Source organism: Ornithorhynchus anatinus, chromosome 11, assembly GCF_004115215.2.
Source record: "Ornithorhynchus anatinus isolate Pmale09 chromosome 11, mOrnAna1.pri.v4, whole genome shotgun sequence".
NCBI lineage: Eukaryota > Metazoa > Chordata > Mammalia > Monotremata > Ornithorhynchidae > Ornithorhynchus > Ornithorhynchus anatinus.
Window position 1 is genome coordinate 34497017 of NC_041738.1, and position 18579 is coordinate 34515595.

The following is an 18579-nucleotide window of genomic DNA, read 5'->3' on the forward strand; positions in this document are numbered from 1 at the left end:
ACAGAAGGCAAATGGCAGAGCTGGGATTAGAACCCAGGTCCTCCGACCCTCAGGCCCTTGGTCTATTTGCTAGACCATGCTGCTTCTCGAGTGTAGTAGAACCTCTGCTCCTTAAACCACCCTCTCTATTTTTGTAAATACAAGATAATCAGATTGGACCCCACCCATGTCCCACATGAGGCTCACAGTCTTAATCCCCATTTTACAGATGAGGTCACTGAGGCACAGAGAAGTAAGGTGATTTGCCCAAGGTCCCACAGCAGGCAAGTGGCAGAGTTGGGATTAGAACCCAGGTCCTTGTGACTTCCAGGCCGGTGTCCTATCCACTAATCCACACTGCTTCTCATGTCCACACTGCTTCTCATGCCCTTGAGACCCCAGGGTTCCAGGCAGAAGGAGGGCCCTGCAGGAACCCTGATTCTCCCAGTTCTCTCTCTCTCACACACACACTTTCTCTTTTTCCAAAGAGGTCAAGAATGGAGAATAGCGGATGGAAGGTCCTAAATGAGAGAATAGAAGAGGTAGAGGAGGCAGAGGAGGCGGAGAAGCAGGCGAATGAAGCCGAGGAGGCCATGAAAGCGGTCATCTTGGGAAGGAAAGAGCTACAAGAGCTGGAGGAAGAACTGTCCCAGATCGAAGTTCATGCCCCTGACGTTCCTCTGTGAGTAACGAGTATGGAGATTCCCAGGTTTGGAGACCTGCTTGGGCTGGATTGGGATTGGACCAGGCTGGGAAAGAACCTTAGGAGACGGTCGCGACCTGGAAAACTTCACCAGACCCCGCCGATCACCCTATCAGTCAGTCAATCGAGTGTATCTGTTGAACATCTACTGGGCACAGAGCACTGGACTGAGTGCTTGGGGGAGTCCAACAGAGTTAGGAGTCATGAGCCCTGCCCTTGAGGAGCTTACCATCCAGTAGAGGCCGACTCAAGGTCATTTACAGATCGAAAGAAAATGGAAAAATCAACTGGAGAGTTGCTTTTCAAGTCAATCAGCAGTGTTTGTCTAGTACTTGCTCGGTGTAGAGCAAAATTGTGTCAAGGGTAATACCAGCATTTTTATTGCTATTATTTAAATGGCATTTGTTAAGCACTTGCACTGTGCCACGCACGGTCCTAAGCTCTGGATAGTTGGAAATAGTCCATATTCCATATCAGGCTCACAGTCTCGATCTCCATATTTCAGATGCGGTAAATGGGGCCCAGAGAAGTTAAATGACTTGCCTGTGATCCCACAGCAGACACATGGTAGAGTGGGGATTAGAATCGAGGTTCTCTGACTCCCAGGCCCATGTTCCTTCCACTAGGCCGCTCTGCTTCATGATAATCTGGATAATTCAAGTCAACAGATACGTTTCGACTTTAATTATCCAACTCCTGAAGGTCAGGCACCCGGAGCGGCTGTAGAAGCTGCATGGCGTAGTGGATAGAGCATGGGCTTGGGAGTCAGACGGCTATGGGTTCTAATCCCAGATCTGCCACTTGTCTGCTGTGTGACCTTGGGCAAGTTACTTCACTTCTCTGTTACCTCATCTCTAAAATGGGAATTAAAACTGTGAGCCCCATGCGGGACAGGGACTCCGTCCAACTCGATTTGCTCGTATCCGCCACAGGGCTTACTACTGTGCCTGGCGCATAGTAAGCGCTTACCAAATACTGTAATTATTATCATTATTATTAAGGGGTTCCCGAGAGCCTGCTCAGCTCTCCTTAGCCTCTCAGGTTTTCTCCTGACCCTCTCCTCCAGGACCTTCACCAAGAGTTCCATCGACACGTCTGAGCTGCCGCTGTCCTATAAGACCAACTCTTCCAAGGAGGAGCAGCTGCTGCAGGTGGCAGACAACTTTTGCCACCAGTATGCTCACCTGTGCCCCGACCGAGAGCCCCTCTTCCTGCATCCACTCAACGAGTGTGACGTGGAGGTACGGCCCGGTGCTGTGGGGGGGAAAGGGTGTGTGTGGCGGGGGGAGGGAGGGGATCTTCTCCACACTGAATACTCTCCTGCCCCTCCCCTTATAATAATCATAATCCTGGTATTTGTTAAGCACTTATCCTGTGCCAAGCACTCTTCTAAGCACTTGGATAGATACGAAATTATCAGGCCGACACAGTCCTTGCCCCACCTGGGGCTCACATTCTAAATCGGAGGAGGATTTAATCCCCATTCTGCAGGTGAGGTAACGGAGGCACAGAAAAGTGAAGTGACTTGCCCAAGGTCACACAACAGGCAAGTGGCGGAGCTGGAATTAGAACTCAGATCCTCTGACTCCCAGACTTGTGCTTTTTCCACTAGGCCACACTGCTTCTTGACCCTATTCTCTCAGCAGTGTGTCCATTTGTTAAGCGCTTACTCTGTGCCAGGCACTGTATTAAGGAGCTGGGGTAGATGCAAGGTAATCAGATTGGACACAGTCCGTGCCCCACACAGGCTCACAGTCTTAATCTCCATTGTATAGATGAAGGAATTGAGGCACAGAGAAGTGAAGTGACTTGCGGAGCAGGATTCAAATCCAAGTCCTCTGACTCCCAGGCCCGTGCTCTATCCAGTAGTCCACACTGCTTCTCATTATATTTGTGTACATTTGAATTACATTTGTACACTGTAATTCAGCTTTGACATCTGCTCCTTCCCCCCGCTTTTTCCTCCGCCCTCATTTGCACCTGTTAATGCTCATCCTCTGTCCCCACCAGAAGTTTGTGAGCACCACGGTCCGTCCAACACTGATGCCCTACCCTGAGCTGTACAACTGGGATGGCTGTGCTCGCTTCGTCTCGGACTACCTCACCGTGCTGCCCCTACCATCCCCCCTCAAGCCGGTAAGGTCAGCCTGGACCGGTTCTTGCCGTTCCTCTCAGCTTTTCCCAGGGAATGGTGGGCCCGGGGGCTGTGGATGTGTGGGTCTGGGGGTGCTGGGGGGGCCCAGGGTCAGCACTTGGAAGAGTACAATATAACAGATACATTGCCTGCCCACGATGAGCTTACAGTCTAGAGGGGGAGACAGTAATATAAATAAATTATGGAAATAGACATAAGTGGTGTGGGGCGGGTGGGGGGGATGAATAAAGGGAGCAAGTCAGGGGGATGCAGAAGGGAGTGGGAGAAGAGGAAAGGAGGGCTTAGTCAGGGAAGGCATCTTGGAGGAGATTCATTCATTCAATAGTATTTATTGAGCGCTTACTATGTGCAGAGCACTGTACTAAGCGCTTGGAATGTACAAATCGGTAACAGACAGAGACAGTCCCTGACCTTTGACGGGCTTACGGTCTAATCGGGGGAGACAGACGGACAAAAGAGATGTGCTCTCAATGAGACTTTGAAGGAGGGGAGAGTAATTGTCTGTCAGATGTGAGGAGGGCGGGCATTTCAGGCCAGAGGCAGGACGTGGGCGAGAGTCACCGGTGGCGAGATAGACGAGATAGAGGTGCAGCGAGAAGGTTAGCGTTAGAGGAGCGAAGTGCGCGGGCTGGGTTGTAGTAGGAGAGTAACGAGGTGGAGGTAGGATTGTGTGTATCTTTGTACCCGGTTCTCAGATGGAGAAAGGTAAGGAAGTGTCTTGCCGGGACAGTCAATAAATCAGGGGCAGAGTTGAAAATGGAATCAGGGCGTTAGCCGAATTTGATGGTTGATGTAGCCAATCTTATTATTTGTGTTGAAAGAGGGATTTTAGAGCACCGTTCCCAAGCCTGAGGGATTTTCCCTTTGGGGGATTGGGAGGCCAAGAAGGATTCTGGGCTATTTACAATTTTTTAATGGTATTTATTAACCTCTTGCTATGTGCCAGGCCCTGTACTAAGGGCCAGGGCAGATACAAATTCATCAGGTTGGACACAGTCTATGTCCCACATGGGACTCACAGTCTTAATCCCCATTTTACAGGTGAGGTCACTGAGGCACAGATAAGTTATAAGACTCGCCCAAGGTCACACGGCAGACAAGTAGTGGAGTCAGGATTAGAATCCAGGTCCTTCTGACTCCTAGGCCTGTGCTGTGGCCATTAGGCCGTATTGCTTCTCAATTGCTTCTGCAATTCGACACTGCTTTGGAATTTTTAACAACAAATTCCAAAGTTTGGGGTATCTAAATCAATCAATGGTATTTACTGAGAATTTCCTATGTGCAGAATGCAGTACTAAGCCCTTGGGAGAGTAAAATACAACAGAATTAGCAGACGTTCCCTGCCAAGCTTACAAAGAGCATACTGAGCTTACGCTGACCTTGTACAAGTCACTTCACTTCTCTATACCTCAGTTTTCTCATCTGTAAAATGGGGATTGAGACTGTGAGCCCCACATGGGACAGGGACTGTGTTCAACCTGATTTGGTTGTACCCAGCCCAGCGTTTAGTACAGGGCCTGGCACATAGTAAGCACTTAACAAAAAGCAGTGATATTATTATTAATAATAATAGTAATGAGCATGATCCTACCTGAAGGAGGACAATCAAGCATTTAAAGTGAGCAGAAACGGTTAAGGGTCAGTTGCGAGGCAGGTTGATTAGTTCAGCCGGGACAGTGCCAATTTCTGGACATTTGGGTATTTTTTCAGTATTGTCCAGTTGGCCTACAAAAACCTAGACTGTCCCAGCAGCAGCAAGACGTTCAGTCAGCCTGCTCTTTGTGTCCAGACAAACCCAACTGGGCAGGTTTCCAACCCATCTTTTGCGTCTTGGAGCAGAGATTCCCCGTGTGATTTTTGGCTTTTTTTTAATGTTTTCTGTGAAGTGCTTACTACGTGTCAATCACTCTTCTAAGCGCTGGGCTAGATAAGTTAATTAAGTTGGACACAGAGAAGCAGCGTGGCTCAGCGGAAAGAGCACGGGCCTGGGAGTCAGAGGTCATGGGTTCGATTCCCTGCTCTGCCACTTGTCAGCTGTGTGATTGTGGGCAAGTCACTTCACTTCTCTGTGCCTCAGTTCCCTCATCTGTAAAATGGGGATTAAGACTGTGAGCCCCACGTGGGACAACCCGATCACCTTGTATCCCCCCCAGCGCTTAGAACAGTGCTCTGCACATAGTAAGTGCTGAACAAATACCAACATTATTATTGTCCCGCATGGGGCTCACAGTCTGAGTAGGAGGAAGAACAAGAGAAGTGAAGCACAGAGAAGTGAAGCGACTCATTCAAGGTCGCACAGCAGGCAAGTGACCGAGCCGAGATTAGAACCCAAGTCTTCTGGCTTCCAGACTCGGATTCTTTCCACTAGGCCACGCTGCTTTGAACGTTGTCCTTCCTGTCTGACCTTCCCGGCCGGGCGGGTTGGGTCTTGGGGCGATGGCTGATCTAGAATAGAGTGGTGTCCCTTAGTAGGGGGCTGCTCCCTGTTTCCCCAGGGGTTCCTTCACGCGCCTTCTCCTCACACCTTCTTCACGTTCCTTCCGCCCGTCGCAGCCCAGCTACCTGTACTCGCCCACCAGCGTCCTGAAGCACCAGAAGGGGAACTGCTTCGACTTCAGCACGCTGCTCTGCTCGCTGCTCATCGGGGCGGGTTACGACGCCTACTGCGTCAATGGCTACAGCACCCGGGAGATCTGCCTCATGGACCTGTCCAGGGAGGTGTGTCCGTTGCTGAAGATGCCCAAAGAGGTGAGGGACCGGGCCCGCTTGGAGGAAGAGAAGAAGGAGGGCGGGGGAAGACCATCCTTTTTATTATTATTACTATCATTAATAATAATGGTGTTTCTTAAGCGCTTACTAAGTGCCACGCACTGTACTCATCTCTGGAGGAGATACATGATACTCAGGTCTTACATGGGGCTCGTGGTCCAAGTAGGAGGGAGAACAGGTATGGAATCCCCGTTTTGCAGATGAGGAAACGGAGGCAAATGGAACTGAAGTGACTCAATCCATCACTAAATCCTGATAGTTCGGCCATCACAACGTCGTTAAAATCCGCCCTTTCCTCTCCATCCAAACTGCTACCGTGTTAATCCATTCAACTAGGCTGTACTGCCTTGATTCCTGTTTCAGCTTCCTCGCTGACCTCCCTGCCTCCTGCCTCTCCCCGCTCCAGCCTGTCAGTCAATCATTTTTATTGCGCACTTACTGGGTGCAGAGCACCGTACTGAGTGCTTGGGAGGGTACAGTGCACCATAATTCACTCTGCTGCCCAGATCATTTTTCTACAGAAATGTTCAGGCCACGTTTCCCTTCACCTCAAGTACCTCCAGTGGTTGCCCATCCACCTCCTCATCAGACAGAAGGTCCTTACCCTCGGCTTTAAAGCATTCAATCACCTTTCCCCCTCCTACCTCACCTCGCAACTCTCCTACCTCAACCCAGCCCACACACTTCCCTCCTCTAATGCCAACCTACTCGCTCCTCCTTGATCTAGTCTATCTCGCTACCGATCTCTCGCCCGCGTCCTGTCTCTGGCCTGGCACGCCCTCCCTCTTCGTTTCCGACAGACAATGACTCTCCCCAACTTCAAAGCTTTACTGAAGCCACACCTCGTCCAAGAGGCCTTCCCTGACTTGACCCTCGTTTCCTCTTCCCCCACTCCCTTTTGCGTCATCCTGACTTGCTCCCTTTAGTCATCCCCCGTCCCAGCCCCGCAGCACTTACGTACACGTCTGTAGTTTTGTTTATTTGTATTAAAGTCTGTCTCCCCTACTAGACTGTAAACTCATCGTGGGCAGGGAATGGGTCTGTTATGTTGGTATATTGTACTCTCCCAAGCGCTTAGCGCGGGCTTTGCACATAATAACCACTCAGTAAATACAAATGAATAAATAAATGAGTGATGAATGCTCTGTACACAGTAAGCACTCAATCAATACAATTGACTGACTGACTAAGTCACACAACAGACAAGTGGTGGAGCTGAGATTAGAACCCAGGTCCTCTGACTCCCAGTCCCCTGCTCTTTCCATCAGGCCACGCTGCTTCCCTAAGCAGCTAAATCTCCCTTTACCTTTACCTGAGATTGCTCGTGACAGGGACGTAGAAAAGTTTAGTTTGGATAAGGGAGAACGAGGGAGGCTGTCAGGGAGAAGCAGCGTGGCCTAGTGGATAGAGCATGGGCCTGGGAGTCAGAAGGATGTGGGTTCCAATCCTGACTCCCTCACCGACTGTCAGCAGTGTGACCTTGAGCGAATCACTTCACTTCTCTGTGCCTCAGTTACCTCATCTGTAACATGGGGATTAAGGCTTGAGCCCTGGGTGGGACAGGGACTGTGTCCAACCTGATTAACTTGTCTCTACCCCGGCACTTAGTACAGAGCCTGGCACGTAGTAAGTGCTTAACAAGTACCATAAAAAAAGATTATCCCGCTACTGTGAGAACTTCCTGTGACCGCGGTCCCCCCCCCCCGACTCCCTCCAGCTCCCGGCCCTGGAGCTCCCTTTGGCAGGCCTGGAGGAGCGGAACGGTTGGCTCTCTTTCACCTCAGCCATCTCGGCTCTAGGTCCCTGGGGCGACGGAGGTGGCTCAGCCCAGAAAGTATTCCATCAGACCTCCACGGGATCTGCGCAGCAAGTTCGAACTCCAACAGATGGCCAAGAATGAGGCCAAACTTGCAGCGGCCAAAGAGAAGAAGCGGAAAGAGGAGGAGGAAAGGACCGTGGTGAGTCCATCCATCCGCCCCCGAGCCGGGCGTTAGATGGCTAGAGCCCTGGGTTACGCTGCCAGAAGCAGAACGTTCACCTCTTAGAAAAGCTTAGAGGGGGAAACCGGGGCCCAAGAAGTGACCCAATCTCTTTAAAGCCTCCTGGGAGTCTTGGATTGAGGTAGGATTAGAACTCCCTAAGCCCTCCTATCCTTTTCTCCCACTCCCTTCTGCGCTAACTTGACTTGTTTGCTTTATTCATCCCCCCTCCCAGCCCCACACCACTTATTTCCATAACTGTAATTTTCTTTATTTATATTTATAGGGTCTCCCCCACTAGCCTGTAAACTCACCGAGGACAGGGAACGTGTCTGTAATATTGTTATATTGTACTCTCCCAAGCACTTAGTACAGTGTTTTGCACACAGTAAGCACTCGATAAATACAACTGGCTGACTGACTAACTCAATTCATAATGCTGCCTCCTCTCCTGCCACTTCCCTCTCAGGTTCAGAAAGCCACTTGACATCCCTTGGCCAGAGGAAAGGGTCTCAAATATCAGCCTCACTGCTGTCATCTCCCTCTCTCCTGACAGGAAGAGGAAAAACCCCAGCCTGACTTATTGCACGGCCTACGTGTCCACGCCTGGGTCCTTGTCCTGGCCGGGAAGCGGGAGGTCCCCGAGAGCTTCTTCATCGATCCATTCACGGCCATCAGCTACAGCACCACGGATGAACACTTCTTGGGGATCGAAAGTCTCTGGAACCACAGAAACTACTGGGTCAACATGCAGGACTGCTGGAACGGCTGCCAGGTATTCCAGGCAGGGGGATGGGGGGCCCCCAGCCCACCTTGGACATCAGTTGGTGCACACGGAGCCAGTCATGTAAACAGAAAGCAGGTGGTGCTGGGGGGAAGAGGAGGAAAGAAAAAAGTGCCAGAGGAGAAAGAAAGAAAAAGAGAGAACGGTGGAGACGGAGGAAAAGAGGGGAAGAACAGAGGAAGAGGAAGAGAGACCAAGATAAAGGGAGAGAGAGGAAAAGAGAGGAAGAGAGAGCTTAAGGGAGAGGGAGAGAGGAAAAGAGAGGGGAAGAGGAGGAAAGAAAAAAGTGCCAGAGGAGAAAGAAAGAAAAAGAGAGGACGGTGGAGATGGAGGAAAAGAGGGGACGAACAGAGGAAGAGGAAGAGAGACCAAGATAAAGGGAGAGAGAGGAAAAGAGAGGAAGAGAGAAGTTAAGGGAGAGGGAGAGAGGAAAAGAGAGGGGAAGACAGAGAGGAAGAGAGAGATCAAGAGAGATAGAGGCGAAGATAGAAAAAGAGGAAGAGAGACTGACAGAGGGAGAGAAAGAGGGGGGAAAGAGGAAGAGAAGGGGAGACAGAGAGGAAGAGAGGGAAAGAGAGGAAGAAGAGAAAACAGGAAGAGAGAAGGAGAGAATGAGAGAACAAGCCAAGTTATTCCTGATTCTTTTCATTTGCAAAATGTGGAGGTGGGTGGCAGAGTAGCAGAGCACTGTGGTGTCTGCTGTTTCACTCCATCCCCCTACCTCCTCCTGCCTAGCAGTGTGTATGGTGAAGAACACTGGGACTGCGATAAATAGGTGTAAGGTGAGAGGGGCCCGAGAGGCAGAGAGCTTGTCCGGAGACCTTTCTGCTCTGGGGATGGAGGAGGCGGATTGATTGTCAGTGAACCTACGCCGAGAGTAGCGGAGCACAAATACCCGCACCGCCACCAGCCTCAGCCTGACGTTCCCGCTTCTTACTCAGGATCTGATCTTCGACCTGGGCGACCCCGTGCGTTGGGAATTTCTCCTCCTGGGAACCGACAAGCCTCTGCTGATGCTGTCTGACATGGAGGAGGAAGAGGAGTTTGGAGAAGATGACCTAGACAACTTGGTAAGTAGGAACATGGTGATGGGGGGGGGGTCAGTCAAGGGATAGAGTCTTTTCATAGTTAATGGGTGTGGTGTTGCCCGGGGGCCCTGGCATCCGGAGTGTCCCGAATATTGACTGGGCCCAAACCTCGACCATCACCGAAACTGTCCCCCTCAGCCTGGATTTGGGCTCCAGGACCTGGTTGAAGGAACTGGCGGCAAATACAAGTGGCCAGAGCTGGGAGCCGGGATTGCCGAAGGATTTCGCCAGCCTGGCTTTGGAAGGGCCCTCGTAGGGTCAGGAGTCTACGGTTCTACTCAGTTTCAAAAGGGAGAGAGAAGATGATTTCCAGAAGCATCACGGCCTAGTGGATAGAGCAGGGGCCTGGGAGTCAGAAGGACCTGGGTTCTGATCTCTGCTCTGCCACCTGTCTGCTGGGTGACCTGGTGCAAGTCATTTAACTTCTCTGTGCCTCAGTTCCCTCATCTGTGAAATGGGGATTAAGACTGCGAGCCCCTTGGGGGACATGGACTCTGTCCAACCTGATTAGCGTGTATGTACTCCAGGGCTTAGAACAGTGCTTGGCACAGAGTAAGTGCTGGGCTTAGGAGTCAGAGGTCATGGGTTCGAATCCCGGCTCTGCCACTTGTCAGCTGTGTGACTGTGGGCGAGTCACTTCGCTTCTCTGGGCCTCAGTTACCTCATCTGGAAAATGGGAATTCAGACTGTGGGCCTCATGTGGGGCAATCTGATTACCCTGTATCTACCCCAGCGCTTAGAACAGTGCTCTGCACATAGTAAGCGCTTAACAAATACCGACATTATTATTAATAACAAAGACCATAAAATTAAAAAATGCCAAACTAAATTTGAGGCCATGATGCCCCCTGGTGGCTTTAGGGGATTAACTCTCAATAATATTTGAGCCTTTAATACTACTACTAATAGTAATAATGTTGGTTTTTGTTAAGCGCTTACTATGTGCAGAGCACTGTTCTAAGCGCTGGGGTAGATACCGGGTCATCAGGTTGTCCCACATGAGGCTCACAGTCTTCACCCCCATTTTACAGATGAGGTCACTGAGGCCCAGAGAAGTGAAGTGACTCGCCCACAGTCACACAGCTGACAAGTGGCAGAGCTGGGATTCAAACCCATGACCTCTGACTCCCAAGCCCGGGCTCTTTCCACTGAGCCACGGTACTAAGTGCTGGGGTGGAGACAAGCAAATTCATTCATTCATTCAATCATATTTATTGAGCGCTTATTGTATGCAGAGCACTGTGCTAAGCGCTTGGAGAGTACAATTCGGCAACAAATAGAGATAATCCCTACCCAACTACGGGCTCACGGTCTAGGCAAATCCGGCTGGACTCAGTCCGTGTCCCACGTAGGGCTCCCAATATCAATCCCCATTATATAGATGAGGTAACTGAGGCACAGAGAAGTGAAGTGACTTTGCCCAAGGTCACACAGCAGACATAGTAGGGATTAGAATCCATGCCCTTCTCACTTCCAGGCCCTTGCTCTGAAGTAGAGATACCCTTGTAATTAAATCAGTCAACCCATCAACTGATTATATTTAGTGAGCATTTAGTGAACATTTATGGGACAGATATTTCACTTTAAATTTTTTGGAAGGTATTTGTTAAGCAGTAACTACGTGTCAAACACTGTTCTAAACCAATCTTCGCTTCATTCCTGGAGATGGGGCTCGGTCATAAAACATACCTTGTTACTGAGAACTTATATTTTTCTTCCCTGGGTCCCAGAGAGTATTTGATCCTTCACACTTACCCAACATTCTCACGACCTCCATTTTGTGTGGCCTAATTGGCCCTTCCTCCCTAAATCTTGTCCATAGATCTCGGTGAGTGCTCTGAGGCGCGAAGACAAAATGCTGGGTTTTTCCCATCCGGCTTCTGGCCCTTGACCCTGACTTATTCCAACTGTCTTTGTCCAGCCCTGAACCAAGTGGTACTGTGCTGCCAGTCGTATAAGGTTTTGCTATCTACTGGTGGGTCTGGAAGACGGGACGGAGAGAGAGAAAGACAAGAGAGACGGATGGTGGGTTTTGATTCTTCCCAGGGCAGGTAGGTCTGCTGTCCCCAGCAGGCTTGACTTGGGGAGCCCTGTGTGGTCCTGCCTTTGGGGTTATTGAGTTCCCTAGAGTTTAGACAATTCTCCCTTTGAGCTGGAGGTCTAACAGAGAGACTTGTCTCCCCTCAACAGGACAAGGAAGAGGAGGAGAGAGGATTTGACATGCCGCACTCCTGGGTAGAGCCGATTCAGATAACACCAAAAGGTATTGGCTTCCGCTGCAGTCAACTTCAAATGCCACCTCAAAATCCAAATGCAGAATTTTTCTCCCATTGCCTTCTCCCCTCCAAAATCTCCTGGAAGTCTATGAGAACCTAGCTAGAAGTTCTGGCCCTAGGGGAGATTTATAATGAGAACAATGAGATTTATAATGAGAACAATTAATAGCGAGAACAATTAGAGAAGCAGCGTGGCTCAGTGGAAAGAGCCTGGGCTTCGGAGTCAGAGGTCATGGGTTCGACTCCCGGCTCTGCCACTTGTCAGCTGTGTGACTGTGGGCGAGTCACTTCACTTCTCGGTGCCTCAGTGACCTCATCTGTAAAATGGGCATTTAGAGTGTGAGCCTCACATGGGACAACCTGATTACCCTGTATCTACCCCCGCACTTAGAACAGTGCTCTGCACATAGTAAGCGCTTAACAAATACCAACAATGAGAAGCAGCCTGGCCCAGTGGATAGAGCACAGGCTTGGGAATCAGACGGACCCAGTTCTAATCCTGGCTCTGCCGCTTTTCTGCTGTCTGACCTTGGGCAAGGCACTTCACTTCTCTGTCCTTCAGTTATCTCATCTGTAAAATGGGAATTAAGACTGTGAGAGACAGGGATTGTGTCCAACCTGATTTATTTACATCGACTCCAGCACTTGGTACAGTACCTAGTACATAGAAAGTGCTTAACAATATCATGATGATGATTATTGTAATTATTAGTAGGGCGTGATTATTAGCAGATGAGTAGTTCCACTGAACCAGCTGCCTTGGTATCTCTGTCACTCAGACATTTTGATGGTACCTGGTATTACCAGGCATAGGTCAGCCCATATTAGTTTCCTACCAAAAAGGAAGGAAGCCAACACATTGTCTCGGGGATAAATGAGAGAGGTTCTAGAGAGGAATCGGGTAGCAAACGAGGGAGAAGGAGTTGCTGCTTTCTATGCCAAGCAGAAAAGCTCACTGTGTTGCTTTCATTTTGCCAAGATCCCGTGGTGATGGATATATAAGAAATCATATCATCAGATTTCTTTTAGGAGCAAGTTTCAGCTTTTCTGGAACTCTGGGCAATCCTCCCATTTGGAAATTGAATTTCCCCTTGTGTACTCAAGCAAGAGCTTAGTACAGTGCTCTGCACACAGTAAACTCTCAATAAGGAAATGAAAACAAGGGCCCTAGAGACCAATCATGGGTCTGCGGGAGATTTTGGGGGTAGAGAAGAGATTGGGTCATTTTTGGGTCATCAACCGCTGATCATCATCAGATGGTACTGATTGAGCGCTTACTGTGTGCGGAGCACTGTACTAAATGCTTGGGAGAGTACAATATAAGAGCTGGTAGACATTTTCCCTGACCACGGGAAGCTTACAGTCTAGAGGGAGAGACAGGCACTGTTATAAGTAAATAGTTTGTCATAATCCTTCTGCCCCTCATTATCATCAGCCGAGAGGAGGCAAACCCGGAGGTCCTCAGGGTAAAGGACGTATTTTAAATAAACCAAATAAAGAGGGAGTATCTCTTGCTTCTCCCATACCCACGAGGAGCCCTTTGTTCAAGCAAAGAGGAGTCTGCAGAGGGGCACATTCGCCTCAGCAGAAGAAAGTGGCCGAACTTTGGCACCTTTTCTTTCACGGAGTGGTGTTTGCTGAGCCTCTGGATTGGATTGGGCTTTGCTCATCCCCAGCTTCCAGGCCTTCTACAGTCCCACCGAGGCTCGGCCTAGGACAGAGAGCCTTCCCGGGGATGGGATTAGACACCCTCTCCTGTTTCCTTTCCGCAGAGTTTGAGACCCGCTGCCCTCAGGGCAAAAAGGTGATCCAGTACAAGAAGGCCAAGCTGGAGAAGTGGGCACCCTACCTGAACAACAACGGGCTGGTATCCCGGCTGACCTCCTACGAGGACATGGAATGTGAGGAGGAGAGAGCGCTGACATCCCCCACAACAACCGGGTTGCTGGGTGGATGAGGCAGCCAGGACGGGTCTCACCCCTTTGGGCTGTAGAATTCTCCCCTCCCCTTCAGCAAACCCTCCTACTTCCTCCTACTTAGACTGTGATCCCCATGTGGAACAGGGACTGAGTCCAACCTAATTACCCCAGCACTTAGAACAGTGTTTGACCCATAGTAAGCGCTTAACAAATGCCATAACCACCCCCCCCAACCACCCACCCAAAAAATACTCCTTCGCCAAGGACCTTGGGTTCTGAAACGGCATGGCTTAGTGGCAAGAGCATGGATTTGGGAGTCAGAGGAAGTGAGTTTTTAATCCCGGCTCTGCCACTTGTCTGCTGGGTGACCTTGGGCAAGTCACTTCACTTCTTTGGACCTCAGTTTCCATATCTGTACAATGGGGATTAAGACTGTGAGCCCCATGTGGGACAGGGACTGCGTCCAACTGATTACCTTGAATCTACCGCAGCGCTTAGGGCAGTGCTCGACACACAATAAGTGCAAAGAAAATACCATGATTATCACTACTGTTGTTATTATTATTATTATATATCCCAGTTGTTAGTGCAATGCCTGGCATATAGTAAGCGCTTAACAAATAAGTAAAAAAGAAAACAACTAGGCATGACACTAGAATGTCACAGTCATCGGTGATCAAAATTTAATAAGGAGAGTTGTCCTTTGCTCTGAAGATGAAGCTACCAACAGGACATTTGTGAGCATGAATGACTGATAATCTCTTGCACGGTTTGTCCTGGAAAATGCACTAAAACACCTTTTCGGGACCTTTGCCGTTTGAATGAGCTTTGCTCAGATCCCAGCGGTAGAGGGGGAAAAGTATGTCCTACCACTAGCAACTCATATACTGAAGTTGCCTTTACAGGAGGAGTGATGGTTTGCACTGAATCATTCACACTCTCAGGGCCCAGTAGAACACATTGCAAGAAGATTGGTAGGGAAAATAGGTGCATCTGGCAATCCTAGAACAGAGCGTATCGGGACCTCATCACCAATAAACACCACTGTGTCCTCACCTTTTCGGTTCATAGAGTGATACTCGGTGATATTCACCCTGAGTTTCACTGTCGTATAACCACCAGATTCAGGAGATGCAATTTTTAATCACGACTCTGAAAAGGAGTCACATCTGTAGAAAGATTTACTTCATGGCTGGCCAAAAAGAAGGCTAAAGGAGGAGGATAGGGCTGTGAGTAAGATTCTTCTCTTCCACCTCCTCCCCCGGGCCATCCGTCCTCTCGTGTTTGATCCCACTCCAAAGCTACCTTTTCCGGAGTCAGAATATCAGAGTCTGGGTTTGGGTGGGAGGAAGAGGAAGAATGTAGCTGGGCTTGGGTGAATTTTATCTCATACTCTCAGGTTCCAAGGTGGTGGAGGTGAAGGAGTGGTACAAGAACCGCGAAGACATGTTGGAGATGAAACAAGTGAATAAACACACCGGGGTGATAACGGAATATTTCAAACCTGGACGTATTCAATCTCTCCGAGGTACTGCTTGGGCTTCCGCGGAGCCAGATTGGGGGTTAAGTTGTGGAGAGCTAAAGGGTGGGTGAGGAAGACAGTAGTGTTTCTGAAGAGTGCATATATGGCACGCTTGTAGGGCTTTGGCTTTAACCTCAGAGTACCCCCGTGAGAGAAAGAAAAAGGAATTTTCCACATGAGAGTAATGGAGGGGGGCATTTTTAATCTACCGGTCTGAGCCTGCTCAGAAAAAATGTCACTGGGAACCTTTAAGAGGAAGGAGTGGCAGAATTTCCTAGGGGAAATAATAATAATAATAATGTTGGTATTTGTTAAGCGCTTACTATGTGCAGAGCACTGTTCTAAGCGCTGGGGTAGACACAGGGGAATCAGGTTGTCCCATGAGGGGCTCACAGTCTTAATCCCCATTTTACAGAGGAGGTAACTGAGGCACAGAGAAGTGAAGTGACTTGCCCACAGTCACACAGCTGCCAAGTGGCAGAGCTGGGATTCGAACCCATGACCTCTGACCCCAAAGCCCGGAAAGAGCATGGGCCGGTGAGTAAGGAGACCCGGGTGCTGATCCCGGCTCTGCCACGTGCCTCCTGTGTGACCTTGGGCCAGTCATTTGACTTCTCTGGGCCGGAGTTTCCTCATCTGTAAAATGGGGATTAAACACCTGTTCTCTCTCCCGCTTAGACTCTGAGCCTCATGAGGGACAGGGACAGTGTCCGATCTGATGGTATCTAATCTACTCCAGCGCTTAGTACAGTGCTCGGCCCATTACAAGAGCCAAGCAAATACTGCACCGATTATTAAGCGTCATCAGTTAGCCAGTCCACAACCACTCTGGGCCAGGAATGATGGCCTGGTACCTCTTATCATTATTATTATTAATAATAATAATCGTTGTATATGTTACTATGTGCCAGGCACTGTACTAAGCGCCGGGGTCGATACAAGCAAATCGCTTGGGACACAGTCCCTGTCCCTCATGGGGTTCACGGACTTAATCCCCATTTTACAGGTGAGGTAACTGAGGCCCAGGGAAGTGAAGTGACTTGCCTAAGTTCACACAAAAGGCAAGTGGCAGAGGCGAGTTTAGAACCCAGATCCCTCCGACTCCCAGGCCCATGCTCTATCCACTAGGCCATGCTGCCTCTGTTCCGTGACACTAGTGACTGTCTTAGGGATCTCCGTTATAACAGTGGTAACGATGGCAAAGAGAGGGGAGACCGGAGTGGGAAGGGAGAGGTGGGGAGGGAAGGCGAGGCCAGGGAATACAGATAGGTAAAGACAAAAGACTCGGGGAGGGAAAGCGAGAAGAGGAGACGGTTGGGAGAAAACATCAAAAGAAAGGGGGGAGAGTTGGAGAAAGAAGGCTAAAAGGTGGGGGATAAGCACTTCTGTATACATACTCTTATATTTGGTTGCCTCCCCTAACTGTAATTTATTTTAATGTCAGTCTCCCCTGCTAGATCAAAAGATCCCGGAGGGCAGGGATGGTGTCTTTTGTACTCTCCCGAGCGCTCAGTACAGCGCTCTGCACAGAGTGTGTGCTCAATGAATACACTGATTCATTCATTCATTCAATCGTATTTATTGAGTGCTCACTGTGTGCAGAGCACTGTACTGAGTGCTTGGGAGACTACAATACCACAATCAGCAGCATTCCCTGCTCACAACAAGCTTACAGTCTAGAGGGGGAGATTGATTGATAGGGGAGGGAAGAGAGGAAAGTGAAAAACCCACGACGATCCCGTGGGGTTTAGTTTTCCCTAATTCCTAAACTAAGGAAGTCAGGCTAGCCCGCTGCCTCCTGACTCGCGAGTCTTTCCTCTAAGGGCTAGATCTCCCTCTTCCCCATTTTCCTTTCCCCGTTAACATCAAGAGCCACTAGGTCCCTCAGGGCAGGCATTTGAGAGGGGCGAAGGTCTATCTGGTCCACGTTCCCTAGTCGGTGTCTCTCTCTGCCTCCCCAGTGCACACCTATAAAACGATGATCCCCGAAACTGAGCGGACGATGGAGTTCTACAGCGCAGCCAGAGTGGATGGCCTTCTGAAACGGATGGAGACCTCCTCGGAGATCATCGAGCACTATGAGGGGCGGGCGGACTTCCTCTCCTACCGGCACGTTGAGTTTGGCAAAAGGACCAAGAAGTTGGGCGGGATTGTCACTACCGAGTCAAATGCCCGGCCTGTGATGGTATGACCCGCCTAGAGCAGGGGTGTGCTCTGCTCCTTCCCTTTCTCCCTCTTCCCTTTTCGGGGACTCTCCAGCACTCACCGTGAGAAGTAGCGTGGCATGTTGTTGTCTTGTGCTGTCGAGCCGTGTCCGACTCATAGCGACTCCATGGACGCATCTCTCTCGAAACGCCCCAGTTCTACCTGCAGTCGTTCTCGTAGTTGATCCATAGAGTTTTCTTGGTAAAAATCCGGTTTACTTTCCTCGACTCTCTCCCACGCCGCTGCTGCCCAGCACGGGTGAGTTTCGCCTTGTAGCAGATTGCCTTCCACTCACTAGCCACTGCCCAAGCTAGGAATGGAATGGGTAGGCCTCTGCTTGACTCTCCTTAACAAATACCAACATTATTATTATTATTATTAGCCGTGACCGGGAGAGTACTGGAAACTCTCCAGTTGCAGCCCTGAGAGGGGAGCGTGGCCTAGAGCTACCTAATTACCACTGCTGGAGACTTAAGTTACGCATTTGATACTCTTGTGTATGTAACTGCATTTATTTCTCTTTCTTCTAAGGGGGGGCCTGTGAATTCTAATAATAATAACCATATTTGTTAAACCCTTACTATGTGCCCAGCACTGTTCTAAGTGCTGGAGTAGATACAAGGTAGTCACGTTGGACAATTCCCATTTTACAAGATGAGATAACTGAGACCCAGAGAAGTGAAGTGACTTGTCCAAAGTCACACGGCAGACATGTGGCAGAGCCGGGATTGGAACCCACGACCACCTGACTCCCAGGCCCATGCTCTATCCAATAGACCATGCTGCTTCTCAAATTCTACCTGTAGTGAACGCCGTTATTTTATTTTTATAGTATTTGTTAATTGCCTACTGTGTGCCAGGCACTGTACTAAGCACCGGGATAGGTACAAGCTCAACTGGGATACAGGCCAGGGAGTTCTGGGTTCTAATCCTCGCTCCGCCACTTGCCTGCTGTGTGACCTTGAGCAAGTCAGTCACTTCTCTAGGCCTCATCTGCAAAGTGGGGATTCAATACCTGTTCTCCCTCCCACTTAGACTGTAAGCCCCATGTGGGACCTGATCAACCTGTATCTACCCAGCAGTGCTTAATACAGCGCTTGGCACCTACTAAGAGCTTCACACAAACCACAGTTGTTATTATTATTATTATTATTTCGGCCCCCACCCGAAAAAGTAACTGGGAAAACTGGGTCACCTATT

At 49.7% G+C, this 18579-nt stretch overlaps 1 protein-coding gene across 2 annotated transcripts in view; it reads left to right on the forward strand.

Moving 5' to 3' along the window:
- Window positions 1-18579, forward strand: part of DRC7 (dynein regulatory complex subunit 7) — a 30873-nt gene that overhangs the window by 1338 nt on the left and 10956 nt on the right. For both annotated transcript variants that reach the window (XM_007671993.3, XM_007671994.2), the window contains exons 2-12: window positions 468-661; window positions 1749-1923; window positions 2693-2818; window positions 5391-5585; window positions 7406-7564; window positions 8142-8360; window positions 9311-9439; window positions 11648-11720; window positions 13506-13634; window positions 15052-15180; window positions 17136-17359. In XM_007671993.3, the coding sequence (XP_007670183.2) occupies window positions 468-661; window positions 1749-1923; window positions 2693-2818; window positions 5391-5585; window positions 7406-7564; window positions 8142-8360; window positions 9311-9439; window positions 11648-11720; window positions 13506-13634; window positions 15052-15180; window positions 17136-17359 (1752 nt within the window). The remainder of the gene's footprint in view (window positions 1-467; window positions 662-1748; window positions 1924-2692; window positions 2819-5390; window positions 5586-7405; window positions 7565-8141; window positions 8361-9310; window positions 9440-11647; window positions 11721-13505; window positions 13635-15051; window positions 15181-17135; window positions 17360-18579) is intronic.